The following is a 27,057-nucleotide window of genomic DNA, read 5'->3' as shown; positions in this document are numbered from 1 at the left end:
AACATTTTCATAGATCTCCAAAATTATCGTGGGCCCTAAGCTCTGTAGCTAAGAGTCGTTTCTCCTTTCTCAGCCTCCAGTCTGACATGTTCCAATATGGCCTTGGGAAGAGCAATGGGCCCGGAGTCGCCGCATCTAACCCTGCAGTAACTGGTCGCAAGTCTCAGTTTGCTCATCTATAAAGTGAGTGAAAGTAATGTAACCTTTATTGGGAGTAGGGAACATGAAGGCGAGTCGATACAGTAAGTAAGCCGCCAAGCATATTGCTGGGCACAGAGCAGGTGTGCTACAAAAGTCATTTCTCAGGCTTTCCTTCCTCTGAGCACCGTCCTCCAGAGGGTCCGGAGTGTAGCTGGGGGTTGGAGCAGCAGCCTCCTAGGCCATGGGACAGAGCCCACAGTGTCCGGTATGCCACGATTTCTTCGTCAGACCCTGGGAACCCAATGTCGCAAAATAAACACGGCCGCGTTGCTAATCGCCAGTTCGGAGGAAACAAAACAGCGCTGCGCTGGGGGATCTGGGCAAAATCAGCCCTCCCTCCTCCCGCTCCTTCGCCGCGGCCCTCCCCTCCTCGCGCTGCTCTCGTTCGCTCGGCTCAGCTCAGCGCAGCGCAGCTCCGCGGCCGCCAAGCCGAGCCTGGCACGGTCTCCGAGTCGCCGACGCCGGCTCCGAGCTCCCTCTCTCCGCCCCGGCTCCGCCAGGTCGCGCCTTCGTCGGGACCACTTCGGGCAGGAGTCGCGTGGCGAAGGCCGGCGGCCGCGGCACAAAGTTGGGGGCCGCGAGGATGAGGCTGTCCCCGGCGCCCCTGAAGCTGAGCCGGACGCCGGCACTGCTGGCCCTGGTGCTGCCCCTGGCCGCGGCGCTGGCCTTCTCCGACGAGACCCTGGACAAAGTGCCCAAGTCAGAGGGCTACTGCAGCCGTATCCTGCGCGCCCAGGGCACGCGTCGCGAGGGCTACACTGAGTTCAGCCTCCGCGTGGAGGGCGACCCCGACTTCTACAAGCCGGGAACCAGCTACCGCGGTAAGTGGCCGCCCGGCGTGGCGTTGGGAGCGCGGGACCAGGTCCCCGGAGGGCGCCGACCTCGCGGTGCCGGAGGAGGGCGCGCGGTCTCCGGGCGCGCCGCGCGGGTGCAGCCCCGCAAGGGCCCTTCTGTCCTGGCTGCCCTCGGCCCTTGCAGCTGCGAGCTCGGCGCGGATCCTAAGCCAGCGTACTGGGCCGTCGCGGGGGCCGCAGCCAGGAGAGGCAGCCCGCATCTCCGACGCGCGGTTCCCAGGCGGAGCCACGCGTCACGCCAGCCTGACTGCAAGGGAGGCTCGCTTCTCCCCCGGCCGTCTGCAGGAGGGAGGTAAACTCGCCTTTCTCCAAATCGGTCTGGAGGGAATCCAGGTTTCTCTTGGTCGGGTCCCGGGCAAGGCAGCGACCCCAGCTTTCCCCACTCTGGCCCTGAAGGAGAGGGTACCCGATTCTCAAAGACTGGCCCCGGGCGGGACGGCCACTCCGGCTTCCCTAGATAGGTCTCTTCAGGAGAAGGGACTTGGCTTCTCCCTAACCGGTCCTGGGGCGCGAGAAGGAGGGGCAGGGACAGCCTAAAGCTCCTCGAAAGGCTCCTTGGAAAGAACCCCAAATTATTCTCTCGTGGTCCCAGACGAGATGGAGGATCTTGGGTTTCCAGAACAGGTCCCCAGTGGGGACAGGGTCCTCAAAGAGCTTTGGGTAAGCTCCGAACTGAAAGGGGAATTGGATGAAGATGGAAAGAGAAGCCCCGATGCCCAAGGCCTGCTCCCTGGAGGCCGGGGAACCTTGGCTCCGGCAGCTCGGAGTCTCTGCATCCCAGGGATGTCGCGCCTACGCCGCTCGGCTGAGAGCTGGGTTTCGGGAGCTCAGGCAGGAGGTGTCCAAGCAGGTGAGCGCCTCCTGGGCGGGACAGGCAGCTCGACCAGCGCTGACCTAAAGACGCCTGACTGTATCCCCAGGCCCGCCACCTCGCTCCTCAACAGGGTCATCTCCCAGACATCGTTTCCCCGTGCAGCAGCCGCCGCTCTCCGGGTGGGGGACAGGTAACCAGGAAGGGAAGGGAGCCTGTCTGGCCTCACCTTGGGTCCCGCCAAGGAGCGTGTCCCCTCACCCTCGCCCCTTCGTACGTCAGCTCTGGTGCTAAGCAGGGAGGAGCGGGTCATTGGGGCACCTGGTGGGGCAAATGGGCTGCCAGCTACTGTACTTTTCTCCCCGCCTTCCCAGTTCCCCAGAGAACCTTGGACGGAAGCGGTGGGAGCAACACAGGATAAAGTTTGGGGCAGTGTCAGCGGGCGCCAGGGCCATGCTGGAGACCAAAGCCAGGGGCCACCCTTCTTGGAGGGCTTTTCCCCCTTTCCCGGGTTTGTGTCCCCGACTTCCTCCACCCGGAGCTACCCCAAGCCGGCTCCTTGGTGCCCTTGGCACCTTGTCGTGCTGAGCACTTTGCGAGGAACAATCCGACCCCGGCGCGCAGCTCCACAAAGAAAGATTTTGGGCGGAGAACACCCCGCCCAGCCCGGGAGGGAGTGCGCGGCTTGGCACCCTGGCTGGAGCGAGCCGCGCCGACGGGCGGTGACTGCCACTCAGTGGAGCCGGGAGGGGGCCGATCCTCCCTGTGGACCGCAGGGAAGCGAGTATAACTTCACTGGCCTATTCAGCCCTCCCCAAAACTGAGGACCTGAGTTCACAGAGGAAACTGTCCCCGCTCCACGTAGCAGAGAAAGAAGTGGCTCTGGAGTCCAACAGACTTGGGTTTACTCGCTGTGGGACCTTGTGCAAGTCATTTAATTTCTCTGCACCTATTTCCTAGCTGAAAAAAAAAAAAAAGAAAGAAAGAAAAAGCCAAACAGACAAACAAAAAAGCTGTTTATCCACCCTCTCTTGGTGGTGATATGAGTTTACAAAGGTGAGTGTGCCTGAGCTAAAAGAGATGCCTAATAAGCGTAAGAGTTGAATGTGAGGCCTTTATTGGTTTACTAATGGAGGTAGGTTCTTGATCAGATTTTTGTTTTTGAAGAGCATGTGTGCATTTGAAAGCAGGTTTCCTCAGCTCTCCTCCAGTCCCATTCATCTACCAGTGAATGGTGGTTATTTGGGTCCTCATGAATTAATTGAATTAATGAATGAGGTATTTCTTCATATCAGGAGCCTTGCCTAAGACTGTCGCTAATCCAAGCCCAGGAGGATTGTTTCAGTGGCTTAGGCTAGTCTGGGGTTCAGGCCAAGTGTACCCAGTGTCTCTTTTCACACTAATCCTCCGTGTTTTAGTTGAGCATTGGCAGCTGGTGGCCCTAACACTGGGAAGGAGGTACAGCTGGTATTCACGGGGCTAAAGAGGTTTTAGAACTACCTAAAAGTCCAGGGCCAGCAGGTGGGGAACTGGGACTGGATAGGGAGTGTCCTGGACTTTCACCCTTCAGGCTACTCCTGCCTAAACAGCCCCCATCTGGACTTTGACACCTCAACTCAGGCTATAGATTGGGCAATCATCTTTTCTCCCTTCTTATGGCTAAAAGACCTTGAAAGAGATCTTGCAGGAACCATGCTGATGTTTTCCAAGTAAATATTCTGCAATTAGCAAACCTGATTCCGCCACTCAAAGTTTGAAAGAAAAGTTGCTGGCCTAGTTTGTGACATTTTCTGCTGGCTCCTTCTTTCTTAGAATAATTATGTTAAAAGTAACTCGAACACATTCTGCTCATTGTCCTGACTTAAGGCCGTTAAGTTGGCATTCTGCTGGTGTTCTATTTGCTTTTTAATTTTTTCCTGAATTAGGATCCCTCACAATCCTTGGAATCAATGACTTGTTTTCCTGCCTCAAATCTTTGTCCACAGTATTCCAGTTCATCCCCAAGCAGCTTCTGTTCTTTGTGCCTGCTGTCTAAGTATAGTCTTTAGGTACTCTAGACCGGAATAAAATGGTCACTATTAAAAAAAGACTGAAACATGGATTTCTTCCCCAAAACCTGAATCCAGTTGAGATCATTATTTTGTCTTTTCCAAGTTGTTAGTATTATATTGATTTCCTTTTCTCTCCCACCACTTCTATTCTCCCTCCCTCTTCCCACAGTCCCCCCTCCCTCCAACGGCAATAATTGTGCTTTAGAAAGCTCTGAAAGGCCTGCTCTGTTTCTGACCAGGGCCTCCTTTGAAAAGGAGATTACAGTGATTAAAAATAACAAGTTGAGGATCCTCAAGGGGCTTCCCTTATATAGGAGGACAATTTGCAGGACCAGCCTTTCCCAGATCACAATTTCAAGCCAAATAGAAGAAAATCCACTGAAATGTTCAATAATTGACTGAAAATAAAAGAGGCTCTTTTGTCTTACCAGAGGTCTGCTTATTAGGAAAATAAAGTCAGACTCTGGCTAATGAGAGTGGCTTTTCCTAGATGTTTTTTAAAGGGACATTTCAAGGAACTTCATGGGAAAAGAATGTCCAGTAGAGGTTTCAAAAGCTGGTCCAACTTCAAGCATAATTGGGGGTTTTATCCTAAACTGGGAGGTTTGCAGACCTCCAAAGCTGCATGGCTTTTTCTTTGTCCCACACTGAGACACTCACTGACCACAGGAGTAGACACCTCAGACTGGTGGAAAGCCCACAGGCTTTGATGTTGGGTGGGTTGGTTTCAAGTCCTGCTTGGTCACATATTCACTGTGTGATCCCAGGAAGCCACTTCACCTCTCTGAGCCAATTTCTCCATCTGTAAAATGAGAGTGTTTTGATTTTTTCCCACCATTCCTGTGAAAATTAGAAATAATTCATGTCAAAAGAAATTGTTACACAGTGGTTGCTAAAAAAATATGAGATGATTATTTTGGAAATAGAAAAGTACTTAGCAGCAAAGCCCTGGATAAGATATTGTGTTAAGTTCTTCCTACTCATCTCACTTATTACTTATAGTACTTTGAGGAAGTTTCTGATCGTTACTATTTTACGGATAAGAAGACTAAATCTCAGAGAGATTTAGTTCCTTACCCATGGTCACACAGCTAATAATCAGCAGAATCAGGATACGATCTCAGATCTGTGTGACTCCTAAATCTGTGCTCTTAACCAGTCTTCTGTGTTGACTCAATGAAATTAGTTGGGAATAGAATGAAATTCACTCAGCTACCCTCAGCCTTCTGGATGGTGAGCCTTCCTTCAAGGAAAACAGAACAACAAATCAAGATAGTAACTGACATCTCTCAGGAGAATTACTTTATATTACTACAAAGTAATATAAAGTGATAAATCCTTATTCACATTTGCTCTTTTCTCTTATTGGCTTCAATGTTGTATTTCTCCATAAATTAGAGGATTAATTTAGAAACATGAAGAACCTTGTCAGTCTTTGGCCAATTCCTTTTGTTCATGGGGAAACAAAAGGAAATTGGATAGGGGGGAAGCAAAAAAACCCAGAAAAAAAAGAAAAAAGAAAAAATAGATTTTACTGTTGTTTCATTTTTACATACAGATGTTATATGACCATGCCTGCAAAATTATTGTTTGGAAAGGACATATTTAGGATCTGAGAAATTTACACAGGATGAGGTCTTTTAAACTATTTCCTGGCTGGTGGAGTTTTTAAAAATGTAAATACTGCTGCTGATATTATAATTAAGCCACCCCTCCTACCTCTCTTCCCTTTTTTGCACCATTCCCGCTTTTTTATGTAACTATTTTTTAACCATTACTACTTTTAATAAGTAGTACAAACTGATAATAAAAAATTAGAAAATGCAGCTATAGCTAATGCTTAATGGTTGTGGAGATTGTTTATTGCTCTGAGTTTTAGCAAATGAAAGAAATAAAAACATAGCAAAAAGCATATCAAAATGGAATTTTTCAAGGTTTAAAACTTGAGTACTTCCCCATACACAGGTAAGTTGTTTCATTACAGCTGACTCTTTTCAATTGCATCAAGAAGCCATAATCACTGATACATTTACCACTATGGGCTGGTATATGAGGAGCTTTTCACTCTCACGCTGTCCATTTGCTTGTTATACAGACTGTCACACATATATATAGGTCAATATCAATTTCTGTTGTGAGATGGGGGGACTCTTACCATGTTATATTAGTCATAGTACAGGCTAAGCTCATGTTACTAACAGAACCCAAAACACAGTGTTTTAAACAAGAGGTAAATGGGAGATCCAGCATGATAGGAGGCTTTGCTCCATAAGGCCATCCAGGAACCAGGCTCCTTCTACCTTGTTCCCCTGACATCTTCTTGCACTCTGTTGTCTAGTTCGTAGCTACTTAGCCATGTGTGGCTATGAAGTGCTTGAAATGTGGCTATTCTGAATTGAGATGTGCTGTAAGTATAAAATATGCAATGATTGTTGAAAATTTAGTATAAAAAGAGTAAACGTCTCAATAATTTGTGTATTATTACATATTAAAAGTATAATTGTATATATTAAGTAAAATACACTAGTTAAAACTAATTTTGCCTATTTTCACATGTTTTCATGGATACCTGTTAACAAAATTAATTTCACCTAGCTTGAGCTTATTTCTACTAAACAGCACTGTTTTAAGGTGTTATTCTCCTCAGTACCATTACAGCCGAGGAGAACCTCTGCACATCTGTATTCAGTCAGCATGCAGGGGACTGGGGGGAGAGGAAGTAGAGGACGGCAGTTTTCTTTTAATAATGTGACCCAGGAACTGCACCCAGCACTGCTAAACACACTCTGTTGGCAAAAATTTAGTCATGTGGTCATACCTAGCTGCAAGGGAGGCTGGGAAATATAGCATTTAGCTGGGTAGCCATGAGCCCAGTTAAAACTTGAAGGAGGATTTATTTTTCTAAAAGATGAAACAGAATAAATTTGTGAGAACCATATTAACTGTCTCTGTCACATATTTTCATGCACAATCATGTAAAAACACAATATGTCTTATTCTCTCAGTGAAAGGTCATCTAGGTGCATGAACTTGACAACATATAAACTGATGTTCCTGCTAAGAATCAGCAGAGGAAGCCAGATGCAGTGGCTTACACCTGTAACCCCAACACTCTGGGAGGCTGAGACAGGTGGATTGCTTAACCCCAGGAGTTCAAGATCAGCCTGTACAATATGGCAAAACCCCATCTCTACAAAAAAATACAAAAATTAGCTGGCTGTGGTGTCTCATGTCTGTAGACCCAGCTACTCAGGAGGCTGAGGCAGGAGGATCTCTTGAGCTGGGGAAGTTGAGGCTGCAGTGAGTAAAGATTGTGCCACTGCACCCAGTCTGGGTGACAAAGTGAGACTCTGTCTCAAAAGAAAGAAGGGAAAAAGAGCAGAGGCAGGAGTTCTGGGGTGTGTATATGCAAGCATGTGTTGTGGCCTCTTTTGTCTCATTCTTCTTTCTCAATAAAAGAGAAAGTAGCAAAGAACAAAAGGAATGAGGGTTAAGTAAATAAACCAAGAAAGCAAAGGGGTGGTGTGGGAAGAGAAAAAGAAAAATGAAAACCCACTGGGGTATACATTCAGAATGAAAATGAAAGAAAATGTTTGAGTATGGCAGAGTTCCATTAAGATGGGACTAGAGGGCTAGATTCAAAAAGAGCCATGGAAAGCAAAAATCACATAAGTCAAAAGTAATCCTTTGAAATTACACATAAGATAAAACCCAGATAGCAGCTTCAACCTAGCCTTATCTAAACACCCTACCCCCAATATTCCTGTAAGAGGAGTAGAAACTAATTGGCATGTATCAAAAAGTCTAGCACGTCTAGTTTCCCTCCAGCAGTGGAAGAGAGCAATATTTCCTCAGTAGAGTAGCAGATAAACCCTTGGTTTGCTCTGATATGCAAGTACAAAATCCTCATCATATGGTGGAGTGAGGGAGCTGAGAGGCTCATCTCATGCTCGCTGAGCACATTCACGCATTGAACGGAGTGACATGTGGCCCAAGTCATTTAAAGCATTACATTCTCTCTCTTTTCTCCTCCAGTAGTGTACAATTGTGTTTGATTTTTACCAAATGCACCTCTCTTGGGGCATCTATGGTGTCAGAAAGCTTGCTATATCACACAAAAGGTCTTTTGTGATGCTTGCCAGCTCTTGCTGGTATAAAATGCCCCACTTTTACATTATGTTTTGGCAGGGATGGAGTTGGGGTGCAGATAGGACAAGGCAAGGAGTTAAGTGAGAACACCAGAAGTCCTTTGCAAGGTCTATGTAGAGCAGGCTTCTACCTTTCACAGAATATTTATAACTTCCATGAAATGTTCAGGAAAAGTTAAACAAGGGAACCACCCACATCTACTGATTTGCTTGAGGCTAGGAGACCCACAGGAAATAACTTGAGCCCTCTCTACAGTTGTGGTTGAGATATTTGCAAATATGTCTCATGGACTGGGTGAGAGAAGCAGGGAAGAGTTTCAAGAACAAGTCACCATGTCTGGGGCAGGAGTGTGGGCAAGTGGGCAGAGTAACAGTCACAGCAGGATGTATGAACCAAATGGTGATTCTAGGTGCTACAGGAAGCTCTCCCAACCCCTGACAACACTGTCCGTTGAATTTTCCAAATACACTAAGCTCATTCCCTCCCCAGGGCCTTCATCCTTGCTCGTCTTCATGCCTGGGATGGTTGTCCCCAGATCTTTGCATTGTTGACTCCTTATCTTTTAAGGGAATCTCTTTAAAGAGGCTTCTCTCACTACCAATTTATGTTTCCCATCTCTTTTGCCTGATCTTGTTTACTTCATAGCCTTAAACACTCTCTGAAATTCTCTCGTTTATTATCTGCTTCCTACAGCTAGAATACAAGCTTTATGAGAGCAAAGACTTTGTATTTCTTATTTGCCATTTTATCTTCAATTTCAGAACAGTGCCTGGGCATAGCAGGCATTAAATCATTATTTGTTGGAAAAAAAAAAATAAAGTATCATTGAAGCCCCAAGAACCCTGGTACAAGCTCTCTAAGAGAGCTGGATGGAGGAAGGGGAAAGTGTTTCTCTCTCAGCCAAAGAGAAAGGTGAGCACCCAAGGGATGGCAGACAGGGGGCAAGGAGCTCCAGGTGGTGGCGGCAGAGAGAAAGGATGTCCAATGCCACGGGGGCATTGGCCAGAGGCAGAGGGCAGATGGCCTGCATCCAGGGTGCAGACCACTAGGAGGGAGGAGAGAGCAGTTGCATGCATGGTGGAAGCAGAAACACTGTTGCTGTGGTGTGAAAAGCAGAGAGGGCAGAGGCAAGGGGCTGCCAACCTCAGAAACTGACTCTAAGAAACTGGCTCTGAGTATCTGGAGAAGTAGGGCTGAGGGGATTATTGAGCCATCAAACCTAGACACCAATTATTAAAGTGACTTTCCCTGGAACCAGCACGTTGTGGAGTCATTTGTAGTACTTTCCAAACCTAGCTATGCCTTTGGAGAGTGCAAAAACTAAACTAAAATTCAATTTAATTTAAAAACTTTCCTGGGCCCCACGCTAACAAAAGGCTGGATTCTAGGAATCTTATATTCTTTTTCTCCCTCTCTTTTAAAGGAAAATGGTAAGACACAAAGAAAAGGTGTCCCCTTTCCTATGAGCATGCTTCACCATCACCACCTCTCCTAGTCCCAGCTCCAGTCTCCCACACACATTAGCACCCGGTCACATCATTGCCCTATCTTGTTACTATGAGACACACTCATTTAGTGACCAGTGGAATATCCTCAAAGCCGACACGACTACAGCATTTCCCGCTTGGCAGTACGGTGATGAGGAGAAGAGAACCATGAGTTTTCCTTAGGTAGCCACACTCACAGACTGGCGAAGCTTGAGCCAGGGCTGATTTGCTTGTACTTCTCTGCCACCAAAGTCTGCCTCCCATGTAACTTTCACACATCTGTCCAAAGTTCTGTTCTTTGGAATCAAGCAAAACGAGGTCTCCCCTGGGCCATATGTCAGCCCTTAAGATGTTTGTGAATAAATAGCTGTTATGGCTTCTCTTCTGACTAAAATGTCCCGTTTCTTTAACCATTCTTTGTGGGTTGCAGTTGCTTGCTCCCTTGTACTTTGTGCCCCAGATGTGGTCTGTTAGGGGCAGGACATGACAGAATGATTATCTCCTTGTCCTGGACATTGTGCTTGTGTGAAGCTTGCCAGGTCTTGTGTTTGCCATTTTGGCAGCTGTGCTGCAGTCTGGAATCACACTGAGCTTGCAGCCAACTCAAATTCTTGCAATTTTCTGGAAGGCCTGCTTCCCTCTTTAACCTAGACTAGTGAAAATGGTCCTTGAACATAACATTTGACATGGTTTCTCGTTCGATTTAATCCAGCAGGTTTGGATCCATCCCTGTAGCTGTCAGCCATTCATGAATCTGTATTCGGTCACCAAGTGACTTATTGACATAATCTGATTTTGAATTATCCACAGTGTTGATAAGAAGGTCTTGTAAGTCTTTATCAATGAAGTTGATAAGAATATTGAGCAACTTAAAGAGTCTAGGATAGAGCCCTCTGACATTCCTTAGAGTCTTTCCCTAAAGCTGATATTTAGCTAGTTTTGAAGTCAACAGATCTGCTATCATCCCAGTGACATTTACATACGAACTGCCACCCCCACCATAAGCCACCTCAGTTTAGTTCTAAATACTGTTTCCTGAGCCTGCTGTTGATTCTTATAGTTTAGGCAGAATGTTCTCTTTCTTTGCTTCAAAATTATCACCGCAAGTGATAGGAACAAAGTCAACCAACTAAAACAGAAAAGGGAATGCACTGATTCCCATATTTGCAAAGCCCAGGGGTGGCTCTTACTTCAGGCATAAATGGGTCTAGTGACTCAAATGGGGTCATTCCATCTCTCTCCCTGTCCCCTCTTCCCTCCTTCGCTCTCTATCTTTTTTTGTCCCTTGCTTCTACCTTTTCTGTCTTGCTCATTCCATCCTTAATCTCTTGGCTGTGTTTTGTCCTCATTTTTTCTTACTACAGATAAACTTTCTCCAAATGACAGGGAGGATAGCTGCCAGCAACCTTCAGTGAAAATCCTCTTAGCTCATCCTGTGACTAAAAGAAAAGCCCCTTTCCTTCTAACTACAAACTGAAACATCCCAGGGAAGATTGTGATTAGTCCAGGGTAGGTCACATGCCCAGGGCAATGGCATGGAGATAGACTGGCTCTGGATCACCGTCACTTTTGTGACTTGATATGTGAGGAGGGAGGACGAACTGTGATTGGAAGTCCCGGTGACCACAGGGTCAGAGTAGGGGCAGCAGTGGGGGTCCCCCAGAGCTTTCTGCCCTTGTCCACATTCCCAGATATGCTCTCTTAGCTGACACATCTCTACCTCCCCAGAGGCATCCTTCCTATTATTCCTCCTGCTATCCACATGTTGTTCAGCTCAGGACCCATTCATCTAGCTCTGAGCTATTCCATGATGAGGTCACACAAGGGGGAAAGGATTAACTTTTATTGAGCTGCTGCAGTGCGCTTGATTGCATTATCTCCTTGAATCCTCATGACAAATCCACGAGATGATAATTATGATCCTTATTTCACAGAGGAGACTGATTTATTTTTTAATATATTTTATTGATTTAGCAAATGTTTTTATATACTTCCCATTACCAATTCATTAATTGTCATGATGACAACAGGAGGTACATACTGTTAAATATTACTGAGGTTTTATAGGTAAGGACATGTAGACAAGGAGAGCTTGAGTAACTTGCCCAAAATTACATATGATAAATGGGAAATTTGAAATAAGTCTGTTAGCTACGTCTGTTATAGAAAAATGACCCTTACAAATTTAAGTATGCATGATCTTCAGTTTGAATGGGAGAAACTTCATCTCTGCCTGGGGATGCTGAGAGCACTGACCGAAGAAGGCCATCCAGGGGAACAGCATAATCCAACCCCACCATCCTCACCTGCTCACTTTTGGATTATCAGTCTTGCCTTCCAGTCTTCCAGGCCATCACCAGCAAATCTTTTCTTGCCTGATCCTGGCTAGGTGACCTTAATTATTGTGCCAATTTTTTACATAGAAATATATGAGTTGCAGTTCCTCAGAGCTCTGGAAGTTGTGCAGAGTAGAAAGGGGAGCACTGTGACTAACTTAATGCCCCCACAGTCTTTACAACTCCATGTTATAAGTTAAGGCAGAAGCTGAAGTGCATTGTGGTTGAGATGTGTAGCATGAAGACTGGGGCATTTCAATAACACATAGCAGGTGGTTGGCAGGGGCTGGCCATAGGATGGAGCTGGGACTCAGGATCTTCTCACTGAGGTTGGGGTTCTATTAATAATTCTGAAACCCAAGAGACAGAGTGTGGAGGAAGATGGAACTGGACAAGATCCAATGAGGGTAATAGGCATAGAAGATGAATTTGGGTAATAGTTTATTAGAGTTTTTGTTAGAAGGTTGACACACCAACATTTGAAAGACACGGAAAGCTATTTGGTAATTAGGTAGGGTAAGTGTACCCAAGGATGGAAAGAACTCTTCCCTGGGTCGGGGTTTGAGGCCAGGCTCTATTGTGAAATATCAGCCTTCATATAAATAAGGCAAGCCTTTGTTACTGATGTGGCTTTTAGGGCAAAGCTGTAATTCAATAATTACACAGCCTCCAGCCTGATTTTCCTAAACCATAAATCTGAATATGAAATTTCCTAGCTCAAACCCTTCAGTACTGCATTATCCCCCCACCCAGGGTGATATCTACACTTCTTATCAAGGCATTGAAGGCCTTTGATCATCTTCTCCCTGCTTATCTTCCTCACCAAGCCTTTTATCACACCCTTCCTCCCAGAATGCAACTTATGAAATACAGAATTAGTTCTGGTTTCCAGGACCAAGACTGGCCCATTACGTCTTTCTGCTACATGGGATGCTGTTGCTTCCCTTGTCCACTGGACAAACTCCTATTCCTCATTCAACTTACAACACAAATACTACCTCCCCCTTGAAGCCTCTCCGAATCCACCCAGATAGACGCAGATGTTCTCTCCTCTTCAACCTCAGAACACATTGTTCGTACCTCCATAACACACTTTACATGTTATAAAAAAATCTGTTGATACGTATTTTTCCTCCAGATACTAGACTGTGCTCCTAGAGAGCAGAGGCCATTTCTTTTTTACTCTATCTCCAGGGATGTAGCCCTGAGCTAGTGTAGACCAAATGCTCAGTAAAGATAAAAGGATGAGGGAGGTTGGCATATTGTTCAAGGTAACCCATGGGAACTTTGGGAAAGGGGCCAGAATAGGAATGAGAAAACTATGCATTTAAGGTAAATAAAACCTTTTTTGTTCATTCATTCGACAAGTATTTATTGAGCATTTACTATGTGTAAAGTGGTATGCTAGATGCTAAAGATGCAGTGGAGTTCAAGACAGAATTTGTTTCTGCATTCATGGAGAGTACAGGTTATTAGGGGAGACAAGCATTTACCAGAGAGTTTCATAAACACATATTGAACTAACATTGGGTGAGAGGTATTCCAGAAAAGTAAAGAGGTATTGTGTGGGGGTGAAAGGGGCAGGGAGGTCCTCACAGGGCACTCTATTTTGAGTGTCATGGGCTGTAGGAAGCCTTGGTTTATTATAAGGACTTACCCAAATCTCACCATAACCTGAACTTGTAAGAATCGTCCCCAAAGCCAGTTCTCTCCATTGCAATCCTCCCAGTGGTCCTTCACTGGCACCTGCTAGACTTTTTCTTTGGAGGTTCAATCATTGTTCCTGAGGACCAGCTCTTTGAAACACATTGTTGGGTAATCAGGCTGATGTGCATCATGATCCTTTATCATAATCACCAATTTCATCATCATCTTCATCCCCATTATCACCATCACCACTCACCACCATCACCATCACCATCATAACCACTACCACCATCATTATCATCATCATCCCTTAAAATTCTTAAACACTTTACATGTTCCAGGCACTGGGATAAATATTTATTTAATTCTACATTCCTATAAGAAAGGCAATATCATCAACCTCTTTTTTAAAAATAAGGAAACAGAGAGATTAAGTAATTTACCAGAGATCACATAAGTGGTAGCTCTGGGATTCTAATCCTAAATGTTTGCTCTTAATCAGTTCCCCGTATGTACTCACAAGATGGCTCTGAATGGAATTCCTTTTTTTTAACCCTTCATAAGCATTTTTCTTTAATTTCTTGGATCTCTTAATAGCCTCTCAGGGGAGGCAATTGGGAGGAGTCATTAGAGAGAAGATTCTATTATTTACTGCCAAGCAGTCATTTTAGGTTATTACTGGGACTCTGAACACACTGCACATTTGTGCCTTTCAGAAAGAAGTTGTATAATGAGGTTCTCTGGAAGGATAGAGTCTCCTCTATTCCTTCAAATTATACTGTGTAACAACATCATCACCAGTGATAATTATGGATTAAAACCCCACACTGAGTTCAGCCTCCAGAGCCTCCATCTCATGTGTTATATTTAATAGGGTAGTGTACAACCTTAGTTTTCTAGAACCTACAGGAATGCAGTATTCTGGGAAGCTGAGTTTATGATTAGCCATTTAAGCACACTGCACAGATATACAAAAGTTTGGATATTTATCATTCAGAAACATTGTTTAAGAATCTTTTAATCAAAATATAACTTACATAAGGAAAAGCTTACAAATCATGGAGTGTGGTGAATTATCACATCTTGAATATACTCATGTAACCAGAACCCAGATCAAGAAACAGATCATGACTAGCTCTTCAGCAGCATCTCTTATGCCGCCTCCATGTTGCACTCCCTGCCTTTCCTGTACATATTACTACTGTCCTGACCTCTAGCACCATGAATTACTTTGCCTGTTTTTGAACTTTATGTAAATATATATAAATGTAATCATACCATTTGTATTCTCTTGTGCCTGTCTTCTGTCACTCGAGATTATGTTTGTGAGAATTATCCATGTTGCATGTGGCAGTATGTGTTCATTTTCATGACTATGAGACATTTGGTTATAAGAATATGCCACAATTTATATACCCATTCTAGGGCTGATGGGCATTTGAGTATTTCCACTTGGATGCTACTACAAATAACATTACTGTTAATATTCTTATACGTATCTTTGGTGCACATATATACACATTTCTGTTGATTTAAGATGGTATTGCTGGGTGATAGGGTAAGAGTATGTTCAGCTTCAGTAAACATTGCCAAAGAATTTAGCAGCAAAATTCCTAATTTTCACTTCCATCAACAATGTGTGAAAGTTCTAGTTAACATCACTGGATATTGTTAATTCTTTTAAATTTATCCAAACTGGTAGATATGCAGTACTATTTCATTGTAGATTTAATTTTTATTTCCCTGTTGACTAGCGAGGTTGAGAGCCTTTGCATATGTTTATTGGCCATTGAGCACCTTCTTTTGTGAAGTATTAGTTTGTGCATTTGTCTTTCTTTTTTTTTTCTTCTGTTGGGTTGTCTGTATTTTTCTTATTGATCTGAAAGACTTCTTTATATATTTTGAATATATAAAGTCAGTTTCTGGTTATATGGTTGCAAATGTCCTTTGACACTGTGACTTACTTCTTCACTCTTAATGGTATCTTTTGACGAGCAAAAGTTTGATATCACTCCATTTATATATCTTCTTTATTGTCAGTGCTTTTTTTTGCTCTATGTGAGAAATCTTTCTTACTCCAAGGTCATTTGCATCTTATTTCATGCTGCCTTCTTAAAACTTTGTTTTACTTTTCACATTTAGCTCTACAATCTATGTGGAATTTACTCTGTGTATTATGTGAGTTAAGGGCCAAGATTTACCTTTTTCTACACAGTCATTGAGTTGTCCTAGCACCACTTACTGAAAAGATTATCTTTTCTCCATTGCTCTGATGTATTAGGTTGGTGCAAAAGTAATTGTGGTTTTTACCATGGTAAAACCATTAATGGCCAAAACTGCAATTACTTTTGGACCAACTTAATACATCCTTTGTCATGAATCAAGCTTCTGTATATTTGTGGAACTTTCCTGGACCCTAAACTGGTCAACTGGCCCATTTTTCTTACTTTGCTGTAGTCCACTGGCTTAGTTTCTGTAGCTGCATAAGTCTTGATATCTGGAAGTATAAGCCCTTCAATTTTGCACTTCTTTCATTAAGATTGTCTTGGACAATCTTGGCCCTTTGAATTTACGTATAAATTTTAGAACCAGCTTGTCAATATCACAACGAGCATACTGGGATTTTAATTTAGATTGATGAAACCGATAGATCAATTAGAGGATCATTGACATCTTTAGCAATACTGAGCCAACCAGTCTATGAACACTCAAGTAAATTTAATTGCACATCAACTCTGCACTGGTCACTGTGCTGAGCTCAGATGGGTTCTTACCCTTGAAGGTCTTACAAATGTGAAAACAAACACATAAACACAAAATATAATCTAATTTGATACTCTTTTCATTGATAATAATGAGTTCATATTTACTAAGGACTTTACATATATTACTTCATTTATACCTTGCACTGATACTTCGAGGTAAGTGCTGTTACTATGCCCATTATGTAGGTATTTTTAATTCCAGTAGGGTCCAAGAAAAAGAGCACCCAAGTCTTTCTGGGAAAATCAGAGGAAACATCACACAAAGGGTGGAGATTTGGCTGATTTCTGAAGTTTGCCAGGAATGGAGTAGCTTGACCATTCAAAGTTATATGAGTAGCATGTGAAAAAATACAATAGGGCGACATGACATGGATTTTGGGAAACTTCTAGAGAGTGAATCCAAGGATTGAAATGTGGTATGGCAGGGGAATGGGAGCACGGTTAGTGAAGCTGGACAGGCAGAGCCTGAGGGCTTCTTGGTCTGTGGAGTTTGATCTTTTTCCTGAAGGCAGTGGCTGTGGAGCAGGGATTATCTGTCTTGCATTGGGTTCCCTGGAGGCTGATTGTATTTATTTCCTAGGACTGCTGTACAAATTACCATAAATTGGTGACTTGAAACAACATAAATTTATTCTCTCATATTTCTGGAGGCTAGATCTGAAATCAAGGTATCTGGTGGTGTTGTTTGCTTCTGGAGGGCTCTGAGAGAAAGTTGGTTCCATGCCTCTCACCTAGCTTCTGATGCTTGTCAACAGGCCTTAGCTTTCTGCGGCTTGTAAATGCATGGCTCTAACATCTGCCTCTGTCATCTCGTGGCATTCTTCCCTGTGTGTCTCCGTGTCTTTTCTTATAGTCTGCTTTTTGGTTGTCTGTCTGTCCTTCAGAGATTCCCAGCTCTGTCCCCTGACAGCATAACCACCATTTTTTTGCTTGACACTGAGCACCACACTTTTCTTACTCTTCTTTGCTTTATTGTGCTTTTTTCCCCTCCATTCCTTCTTTTCTTTCTTTCTTTTTTTTTTTGTGACAGAGTCATGCTCTGTTGCCCAGGCTGGAGTGCAATGGTGCAATCTCGGCTCACTGCAACTTCTGCCTCCCGGGTTCCAGGAATTCTGCTGCCTCAGCCTCATGAGTAGCTGGGATTACAGGCGTGTGCCACCAAGCCTGGCTAATTTTTTGTATTTTTAGTAGAGATGGGGTTTCACCATGTTGGCCAGGCTGGTCTTGAACTCCTGGCTTCAAGTGATCCACTCACCTCGGCCTCCCAGAGTGCTGGGATTACAGGCATGAGCTGCTGTGCCCAGCCCCTTCTTTTTTTCTATCTGATCTTTTCTAGACATCAGTAGCTTTTACATTTGTAGGATGAACCGGCCAATCACAGCATGTCATTTACCTTCTTTATGTCTTAGAGTTTTTTGCTGTGTCATTCTGTTGGTGGCTTAGGGGCAGCCACTACATTATCCAAGATAGTGGTTTTATTTGTTGGAGCTTTAGGGCACTTCATTTTCGGGGCTAAAACTAGTTTAAGGAATTTGGAAGACTAAATGCTCCTCTTCGATAGGAGGCTGCATATCATATTCACAAATATTATATGTCAAATTAATTGATTTTTTAAAGTTTAAAAACTTAATAATCAGTCAATATTTGTGGAAGATTCGTAACATGATGAATATATTCAGTTTGTGAAGCCATGGGTAGAGTGTTAAACTGGGGAGAGTGGGCCTTCAATTCTGACCCTAAGTTGCCACTGGATGATTTTATGATCTTAGGTGTGTCTGTTGACCTTTCTATGTTTTACTTTCCTATCCATGAAATTGGAGGGCTGAATTGGAAGATACTTGAGATCTCTTGAAGTTCTAATAGTCTGTAATTCCATATCTAATGTCCAAATCTTAGCACTTTTATGCAGGCCATAAAGTAATTTAAATACCAATTTACATCAATTTAAAGAAACTTGAATTGAATGTCTATTAGATGCCAGGCTCTGTGCTAGGTTCTAGGGATAAAAAGAGAATGAAAACCCAGCCCCTCTCCTGTATTAGCACAGTCCAGTGGAGAAGGTGAACCAACAAAGAATTGCAATTTAGTACAAAAAAATGCTGCAATAAAAGATTTCCATCTCAGGAGACTAGGGGTCCAATGGGAGGGAGGACTGCCATTGCCTTGTTGAGAAGGCCCTTGAGCTAGATTTTTTTTTTTTTTTTTTTTTTTTTGAGACGGAGTCTCACTCTGTCACCCAGGCTGGAGTGTAGTGGTGCAATCGAGGCTCACTGCAAGCTCCACCTGCTGGGTTCACGCCATTCTCCTGCCTCAGCCTCCCAAGTAGCTAGGACTACAGGCGCCCACCACCATGCCCGGCTAATTTTTTGTATTTTTAGTAGAGATGGGGTTTCACTGTGTTAGCCAGGATGGTCTTGAACTCATGACCTTGTGATCTGCCCACCTCAGCCTCCCAAAGTGCTGGGATTACAGGCATGAGCCACCGTGCCTGGCCGAGCTAGATTTTAATGGAAAAATTGTTCCCTGGGTAGATGTAGGAAGGAAGAGTATAACAGACTTATAATTCCAGCTGCTGTAACAGGTGACCCTCCACAACATAAGTTTATTTCCAGCTCATGCAAAGTATAGTATGGATGTTTCTGGCCAGTAGGTGATTTTCCACGGGTTTGTTTAAAATCCCCAGTTTCCTTCCTTCTTGTGGTTCCATGGCCCTCCTGGAACATCAGAGTCTTCTGCTGGACCCTGAATTAAGCAGGCAGAGGCAAGAGAGTGAGAGTGCAGGGTCATGTGGAAAGTTCGCACAGGTCAGGCTTGGAAGTAGAGTATAGCAGTACTCCCTTATCCGAGGTTTTGCTTTCTGTGGTTTCAGTTACCTGCAGTAAACTGTGGTCCAAAACTGTTAATTGGAAAATTCCAAAAATAAACAATTCATAAGTTTTACATTGCATGCTGTTTTGAGTATTGTTATAATGATTGTGTCTTATTAGTTATTGTTGATCTCCTACTGTGCGTAATTTATAAATTAAACTTTATCATAGATACATATGTATGTATGTATGTATGTATAGGAAAACCATCGTAAGCATAGGGTTTGGTACTATCCATTATTTCAGGCATCCACTTGGGGTCTTGGCATGTGTCTTGGCCTTATCTGCAGGGGGCTACTGTATATCATGTCTGTCCATCACTTCCACTGGCAGAACTTGGTTATAAAGCTGACTTAACTGCAAAGGAGGCTGGGAAATGTGGTGTAGCTGAGTTTCCACAAAAAAAACGAAATATATTTTGAAGAACACACAGCAGCCTCTGCCACAAAGGTCATCCTACAGGATTTTGTGCTGTGAAGAACTAGTTTTCTCTTGGGCCAGTCTAATGGAAGTGTAATGTTAGACAATTGTCAAGATTGAGTTTCTGACCAGGGACTATCTTTATCACATTGTGGTTATTGGGAGAGAGCTCACCACATCCCTGGTTGATGCAAGAATCTCTAAGTAAGATAGCAGCTTAGATATTTAACAGGTTCTGAAATGTAAGAGGGAGCTGGGTGAAGAGGTTAAGAGTTCTCAAATCAATGGATGAAGGCCTCACCACTGTCCACGGCCTCTGTAACCCACAGGTCTGGGATATTGATGGAGAACTCAGGTCTATCCCATTTGACAAATGGACAATAATTGATTCTTATACTTAAAACCTGCTTTCTTTTCTCTCTGCAGTAACACTTTCAGCTGCTCCTCCCTCCTACTTCAGAGGATTCACATTAATTGCCCTCAAAGAGAACAGAGAGGGTGATAAGGAAGAAGACCATGCCGGGACCTTCCAGGTAAGACCCTGCCTGGGCTTATTCAGTGGCCCTCCCTGCCCTGGGAGGTAGAGGCTGGAGAGGTACAAGTGTCTCAGGTGGCTTCCCATGCAGTCCCTTGACCTTTGGCCAGCTGGGCCAGGTCCATTTGAAAGGGTCATCATAGAGCAAGCAGCAAATGACGCACACCTATCTAAGCAAGGTTGGCCACTAGGCAGGCCTTGCTTTGTCTCAGCAGATCACAGGGCTCTTCTCTGGGCCCACAGTGTCCTTCAGCAGCCAAGCGTGGGGAGAGCACTTGGAGCCCTGGCTAGGCCTGGCTGTTCGCCTGCACAGGCATTTCGTGATTGACTGGTTAATTCTCAAGTCTAAACGGAACAAGAGCTTGGGACCGCCAGGTTGGAGGGATTTCATAGCACAGGAGAAGGACTATTAAGGGAATGTAGAGATTGATTTATGGGGGAAGATTAAAAGAATTAAACATGCTTTACTTGGCCAAATGAACAGGGCCGAGTTTAAGAGGTGGTAATGGTCTTTAAATGTCAGTCCTCACAGAACACCCTCCTCAAGGGGAGGCTTACGTTTGACTCTGCATGAAAGGGCACAGTAAGACAAAAGTGGGTCAAGAAAAGAAAGGGAATTGCACAGACAAGGACCCTGACAGTGAGTCATATTTCACTGTGGAATATTCTTCCAAGGGAAGTGGTAGGAACGTCATCCCCTTTCAGAGGTTTAGAAAAGAGTCAGCAAGTTGTCAGAACACGTCCCAGAAGACTGGAGGGATCCTAGGAAGAGGCCTGGCCAAATTTGCTGTAATTAATTCTCATCTCAGATTTCCATTGTTCTGGAATTCATTTTTATCTTGCATTTGCAAACTAAGAAGAAAAAAACTCAAGAAGAATACTTATACCCATAGCTGGCTGCTGGCGACTCTGGTACAATTTGTGTGCTCCATGGAGGACCCTGATGCAAATACCTCCCTTATCCAAAGGCGTCTTTCAATCCTTGTGGCCAGGTTGTGATTTTTAATCCTATGATTTAAATTATTTTTCTGCCCTCTAGGATTCTAGGTTTTGGGCCTAGTGAGATTTAATTCTACACTCACTGTAATGTCCTTCTATGGCAAGGAACCTCTTGGCATATATCTGAAAGGGTGACCCAATAATAATACTAGCAACAGCCAATATTTGTTGGGTACATACCATATGCCAGACACTATGCTAAGTGCTTTACTTAATCTTAGTTTATCCTGTCTTTGTTTAATTACTTTATCTTTGTTTAATTCTCAAAACAACCCTAGTACATATGAGCTATTATCCCCATTGTTGGTCCAGGAAATTGAAACTAGAGAGATTAAATCACTTGCCTAAGCTTGTTTAGTGCTTGTTTTAGTCCATTTTGTGTTTCTATAACAAAACACCTGACACTAGGTAATTTATAAACAACAGAAGTTTATTTCGCTCACTTGACATGAGACTGGGAAGTCTCACATCAAGGCGCCTGCATCTCATGAGGGCCTTCTTTCTGCATTATCCCATGGGGAAAGGCAGAAGGGTAAGAGAAGGTGAGAGCAAGAAGGGGCCGAACTCACCTTTATAGCAAATCCACTCTCAAGATAACTAACCCACTCCCGTGATAACTACAATTCATTCACAAAGGTAGAGCCATCATGACTTCACCTCTTATTAGACCCTACCTCTCAACACTGTTGCACTGGGGATTAAGTTTCCAACACATAAACTTTGGGGGACACGTTCAAACCATAGCAGCGCTGTTCTGGCTAAATTCAGTAAGTCGATAGTCCTCTCTGATTCACAGTTGTTTCTGCTCAGCTTAATCCTTGTTCTTGCAACTGATTGGTGAATACAGGGCCCTGCTGATAGTGGGCAGTGCATAAATATTTACTCAATGAGTGGATGAACATTTGACTCTTTCTCCTAGTGTCCATACCTCAGTCCTATTTGGGACTGTTGTAGAACTCCTATCTCTGTATGCATCCTCCCTTCTTTCTCCTCTTGGAGCTTCAGACATCCTGTCTTGTTACACAACAGTGGTTCTCAGAATGCAGTCTTAGGACCAGCAGCATCAGCAGCACCTGGGAACTCGTTAGAAATGCAAAATCTCGGCCGGGCACGGTGGCTCAAGGCTGTAATCCCAGCACTTTGGGAGGCCGAGACGGGTGGATCACGAGATCAGGAGATCGAGACCATCCTGGTCTACACGGTGAAACCCCGTCTCTACTAAAAAATACAAAAAACTAGCCGGGCGAGATGGCGGGCGCCTGTAGTCCCAGCTACTCGGGAGGCTGAGGCAGGAGAATGGTGTAAACCCGGGAGGCGGAGCTTGCAGTGAGCCGAGATCGCGCCACTGCACTCCAGCCTGGGCGACAGAGCGAGACTCCGTCTCAAAAAAAAAAAAAAAAAGAAAAAGAAAAAGAAATGCAAAATCTCAACCCTATCCAGACTTACTGAATCAGAAACTCTGAGGGTGGGGCCCCCATAACCTGTGTTTTAACAAGCCTTCAGGGTGAATCCGGTGCATGCTCAGATTTGGGACCCATGATTCTAATGAGACATAGACCAGCCCATCTAATGGGACGTCCTCCATCATCACGTCAACACATCTGTCTGTTCCTATCTATCATTGTTTCCATCAGCCCTAAGAGGGATCAAAGTGGGATAAGAATATGAAAATGCCTAGCATATGATAACGACAATAGCTAACACTTAAAAAGTGCTTGTGTGCCAGATACTATTCTGAGTGGTTTACATTTGTTAACTGAGTTTATCCTCAGAGTGACATGATGAGGTAAGCATTATTATCCTACTTTCCACAGAAGAGAAACTTGTGGCAAAGAACAACTAAGTAACTTTCCTAAGATACCCAGCTCTAAGTGATAAAGCTGGGGTTCAAACCCCAGCAGTCTATCTCTGGGTACCTGCCTGTGACCAGTGTGTATGCCATCTCTCAATATATACCTGTCAAATGAAAAAATAAGGGCCCACTATGACTTTTATGACAGTCTCTGTGCCAGGTGATTTATATGTTAGCCTTTTTTTCCCCCTTAATTCTTGTAGCAACCTTGTGTGGTCAGTATTCTTATCTTCATTTTTCAGATGATGAAACTGAGTCCCCAAGGAGTTCAGTAAGTTCACCAAGACAGTCCAGCATCTCAAAGGTCAAAACACTGTGCCAGTTTCTTATTTCTCAAACATTATCTCCTCATCGCTGCCCTACCCTTGTGCCATCAAAATGCATACACCACTTGGGTTCCAATTGTCTCAGAGATTTGGGGGAAGGAATCATAGCCCATGCCCCTCATCTTACGTCTCCTGCTCCTATGATATGTGGCCCCCATGCTGTCCCTTCCAAGTCTATCATGAAAGTATTTTCTCTCGGGACCAAAGCTGTTATCTTTGAAGTCATTGATTTATTCAGCAGCATTCGTTGAGTGCCTGTTGGGTGCTAGGCACTGGGGATAGGGTGGTGAAGAAAACAGAGATAGTCCTCATGAAGTCTAAGGAGTCTTACTTGTCATCATCCCATAAACTGACCTCTGCTGCTGAAAGATGTGGCAGAAAGTCAACAAGTCATCCATTGAAACATAAGCAAACTATATATATATATTTATTTATTTATTTATAGTGATTTAACAAATAGATACAGCTTTTGTTTAACACCTTTACTGCAAATATGATGACTTTGAGGACTTAACAACAACCACAAAATTCTAATACTCATTCATTGATACATAATATTTAACATATTTGCTGGCTACGTGTGATATTGTTATATATATAGAATGTGTAATGATCAAGTCAAATATTTGAGGTATCCCATCACTTTGAATATTTATCATTTCTGTGTGTTAAGAACAATTCAAATCCTCTCTTCTTGCTACTTTGAAATACACAATACATTGTTGTTAACTATAGTCACTCTGAATATCCTTTTTTTTTTTTTAAGTTCTGGGTTACATGTGCAGAACGTGCAGTTTTGCTACATAAGTATACATGTGCCATGGTGGTTTGCTGCACCCATAAACCCGTCACCTACATTAGGTATTTCTCCTAATGTTATTCCTCCCCTAGTCCCCCACCCCCCCGACAGGCCCTGGTGTGTGATGTTCTCCTCCCTCTGTCCATATGTTCTCATTGTTCAACTCTCACTTATAGTGCGAACATGCGGTGTTTGGTTTACTGTTCTTGAGATAGTTTGCTGAGAATGATGGTTTCCCCCCGACTTATGGCTGCATAGTATTCCATGGTGTATATGTGCCACATTTTCTTTTTCCAGTCTATTATTGATGGACATTTGGGTTGGTTCCAAGTCTTTGCTATTGTGAATAGTGCCACAGTAAATATATGTATGTATGTGACTTTAGAGTAGAATGATTTATCATCCTTTGGATGTATACCCAGTAATGGGATCACTGGGTTAAATGGTTTTTCTAGTTCTAGATCCTTGAGGAATCACCACACTGTCTTCCACAATAGTTGGCCTAATTTACTGTCCCACCAACAGTGTAAAAGCATTCCTATTTCTCTACATCCTCTCCAGCATCTGTTGTTTCCTGACTTTTTAATGATTGCCATTCTAACTGGTGTGAGATGGTATCTCATTGTGGTTTTGATTTGCATTTCTCTAATGACCAGTGATGTTCAGCATTTTTGCATAAATGTCTTCTTTTGAGAAGTGTCTGTTCCTATCCTTTGCCCACTTTTTGATGGGGTTGTTTGTTTTTTTCTTGTAAATTTGTTTATGTTCTTTGTAGATTCTGGATATAAGCCCTTTGTCAGATGGATACATTGCAAAAATTTTCTCCCATTCTGTAGGTTGCCTGTTTACTCTGATGATAGTTTCTTTTGCTGTGCAGAAGCTCTTTAGTTTAATGAGATCCCATTTGTCAGTTTTGACTTTTGTTACCATTGCTTTTGGTGTTTTAGACATGAAGTCTTTGCCCATGCCTATGTCCTGAATGGTATTGCTCAGGTTTTCTTCTAGGATCTTTATGGTCCTAGGTCTGACGTTTAAGTTTCTGATCCATACTGAGCTGATTTTTGTATAAGGTGTAACGAAGAGGTCCAGTTTCAGTTTTCTGCATAGAGCTAGCCAGTTTTCCCAACAACCTTTATTAAATAGGGAATCTTTTCCCCATTGCTTATTTGTGTCAGGTTTGTCAAAGATCAGATGGTTGTAGATATGTGGTGTTATTTCCAAAGTCTCTATTCTGTTGCATTGGTCTATATATCTGTTTTGGTACCAGTATCATGCTGTTTTGGTACCAGTATCATACTGTTTTGGTTACTGTAGCCTTGTAGTATAGTTTGAAGTCAGGTAGCATGATGCCTCCAGCTTTGTTCTCCTTGCCCAGGATTGTCTTGGCTATGCAGGCTCTTTTTTGGTTCTATAAGGAATTTAAAGTAGTTTTTTCCAATTCTGTGAACAAAGTCAGTGATAGCTTGATGGGGATAGCATTGAATCTATAAATTGATTTGGGCAGTATGGCCATTTTCATGTTATTGACTCTTCCTATCCATGAGCATGGAATGTTTTCCCATTTGTTTGTGTCCTCTCTTTTGTCCTTGAACAGTAGTTTGTAGTTCTTGAAGAGGTCCTTCACATCCCTTATAAGTTCTATTCCTAGGTATTTTATTCTCTTACTAGTAATTGTGAATGGGAGTTCACTCACGATATGGCATTCTGTTACTGGTGTATGGGAATGCTTGTGATTTTTACACATTGATTTTGTATCCTGAGACTTTGCTGAAGTTGCTTATCAGTTTAAGGAGATTTTTGGCTGAGACAATGGGGTTTTATAAATACACAATCACGTCATCTGCAAACAGAGACAATTTGACTTCCTCTCTTCCTATTTGAATACCCTTTATTTCTTTCTCTTTTCTGATTGCCCTGACCAGAACTTCCAATACTATGTTGAATAGGCGCAGAGAGAGAAAGCATCCTTGCCTGTGCCAGTTTTCAAAGGGAATGCTTCCAGTTTTTGCCCATTTACTATGATATTGGCTGTGGGTTTGCCATAAATAGCTCCTATTATTTTGAGATATGTTCCATCAATACCTAGTTTATTGAGAGTTTTTAGCATGAAGGGGTGTTGAATTTTATTGAAGGTCTTTTCTGTATCTATTGAGATAATCTTGTGTTTTTTGTCATTGGTTCTGTTTATGTGATGGATTATATTTATTGATTTGCATATGTTGAACCAGCCTTACATCCCGGCTATGAAGCTGGCTTAATCGTGGTGGATAAGCTTTTAGATGTGCTGCTGGGTTTGGTTTGCCAGTATTTTATTGAGGATTTTCACATCAATGTTCATCAGAGATGTTGGCCTGAAATGTTCTTTTTCTGTTGTGTTTCTGTCAGGTTTTGGTATCAGGATGATGCTGGCCTCATAAAATGAGTTAGGGAGGATTCTTTCTTTTTCTATTGTTCGGAATAGTTTCAGAAGGAATGGTACCAGCTCCCCTTTGTACCTGTGGTAGAATTCAGCTGTGAATCCGTCTGGTCCTGAACTTTTTTTGGTTGGTAGGCTATTACTGTCTCAATTTCAGAACTTGTTATTGGTTTATTCAGGGATTCAGCTTGTTCCTGGTTTAGACTTGGGAGGGTTTATGTGTCCAGGAATTTATTCATTTCTTCTAGATTTTCTAGCATATTTGCATAGAGGTGTTTCTAGTATTCTCTGATGATAGGTTGTATTTCTGTGGGATCAGTAGTGATATCCCCTATATCATTTTTTATTGCATCTATTTGATTCTACTCCCTTTTCTTTACTAGTATGGCTAGCAGTCTATCTATTTTGTTGATCTTTTCAAACAACCAGCTCCTGGATTCGTTGATTTTATTTTTAAATTATTTATTTATTTATTTATTTTTATTATACCTTAAGTTCCAGGGTACATGTGCACAACGTGCAGGTTTGTTACATATGTATAC

At 43.2% G+C, this 27,057-nt stretch overlaps 1 protein-coding gene across 1 annotated transcript in view; it reads left to right on the top strand.

The window, feature by feature from the left end:
* The first annotated feature begins 579 nt into the window (after positions 1-579).
* SPON1 (spondin 1, extracellular matrix protein) overlaps positions 580-27,057 on the top strand; it is a 313,956-nt gene continuing 287,478 nt past the window's right edge. The window contains exons 1-2 of the mRNA XM_011954285.1: positions 580-1,022; positions 20,015-20,121. Coding sequence (XP_011809675.1) covers positions 785-1,022; positions 20,015-20,121 — 345 coding nt within the window. The 5' untranslated portion in view covers positions 580-784. The remainder of the gene's footprint in view (positions 1,023-20,014; positions 20,122-27,057) is intronic.

This window comes from Colobus angolensis, unplaced genomic scaffold, assembly GCF_000951035.1.
Source record: "Colobus angolensis palliatus isolate OR3802 unplaced genomic scaffold, Cang.pa_1.0 Scaffold380, whole genome shotgun sequence".
NCBI lineage: Eukaryota > Metazoa > Chordata > Mammalia > Primates > Cercopithecidae > Colobus > Colobus angolensis.
This window is presented reverse-complemented; position numbering and strand designations above follow the sequence as displayed.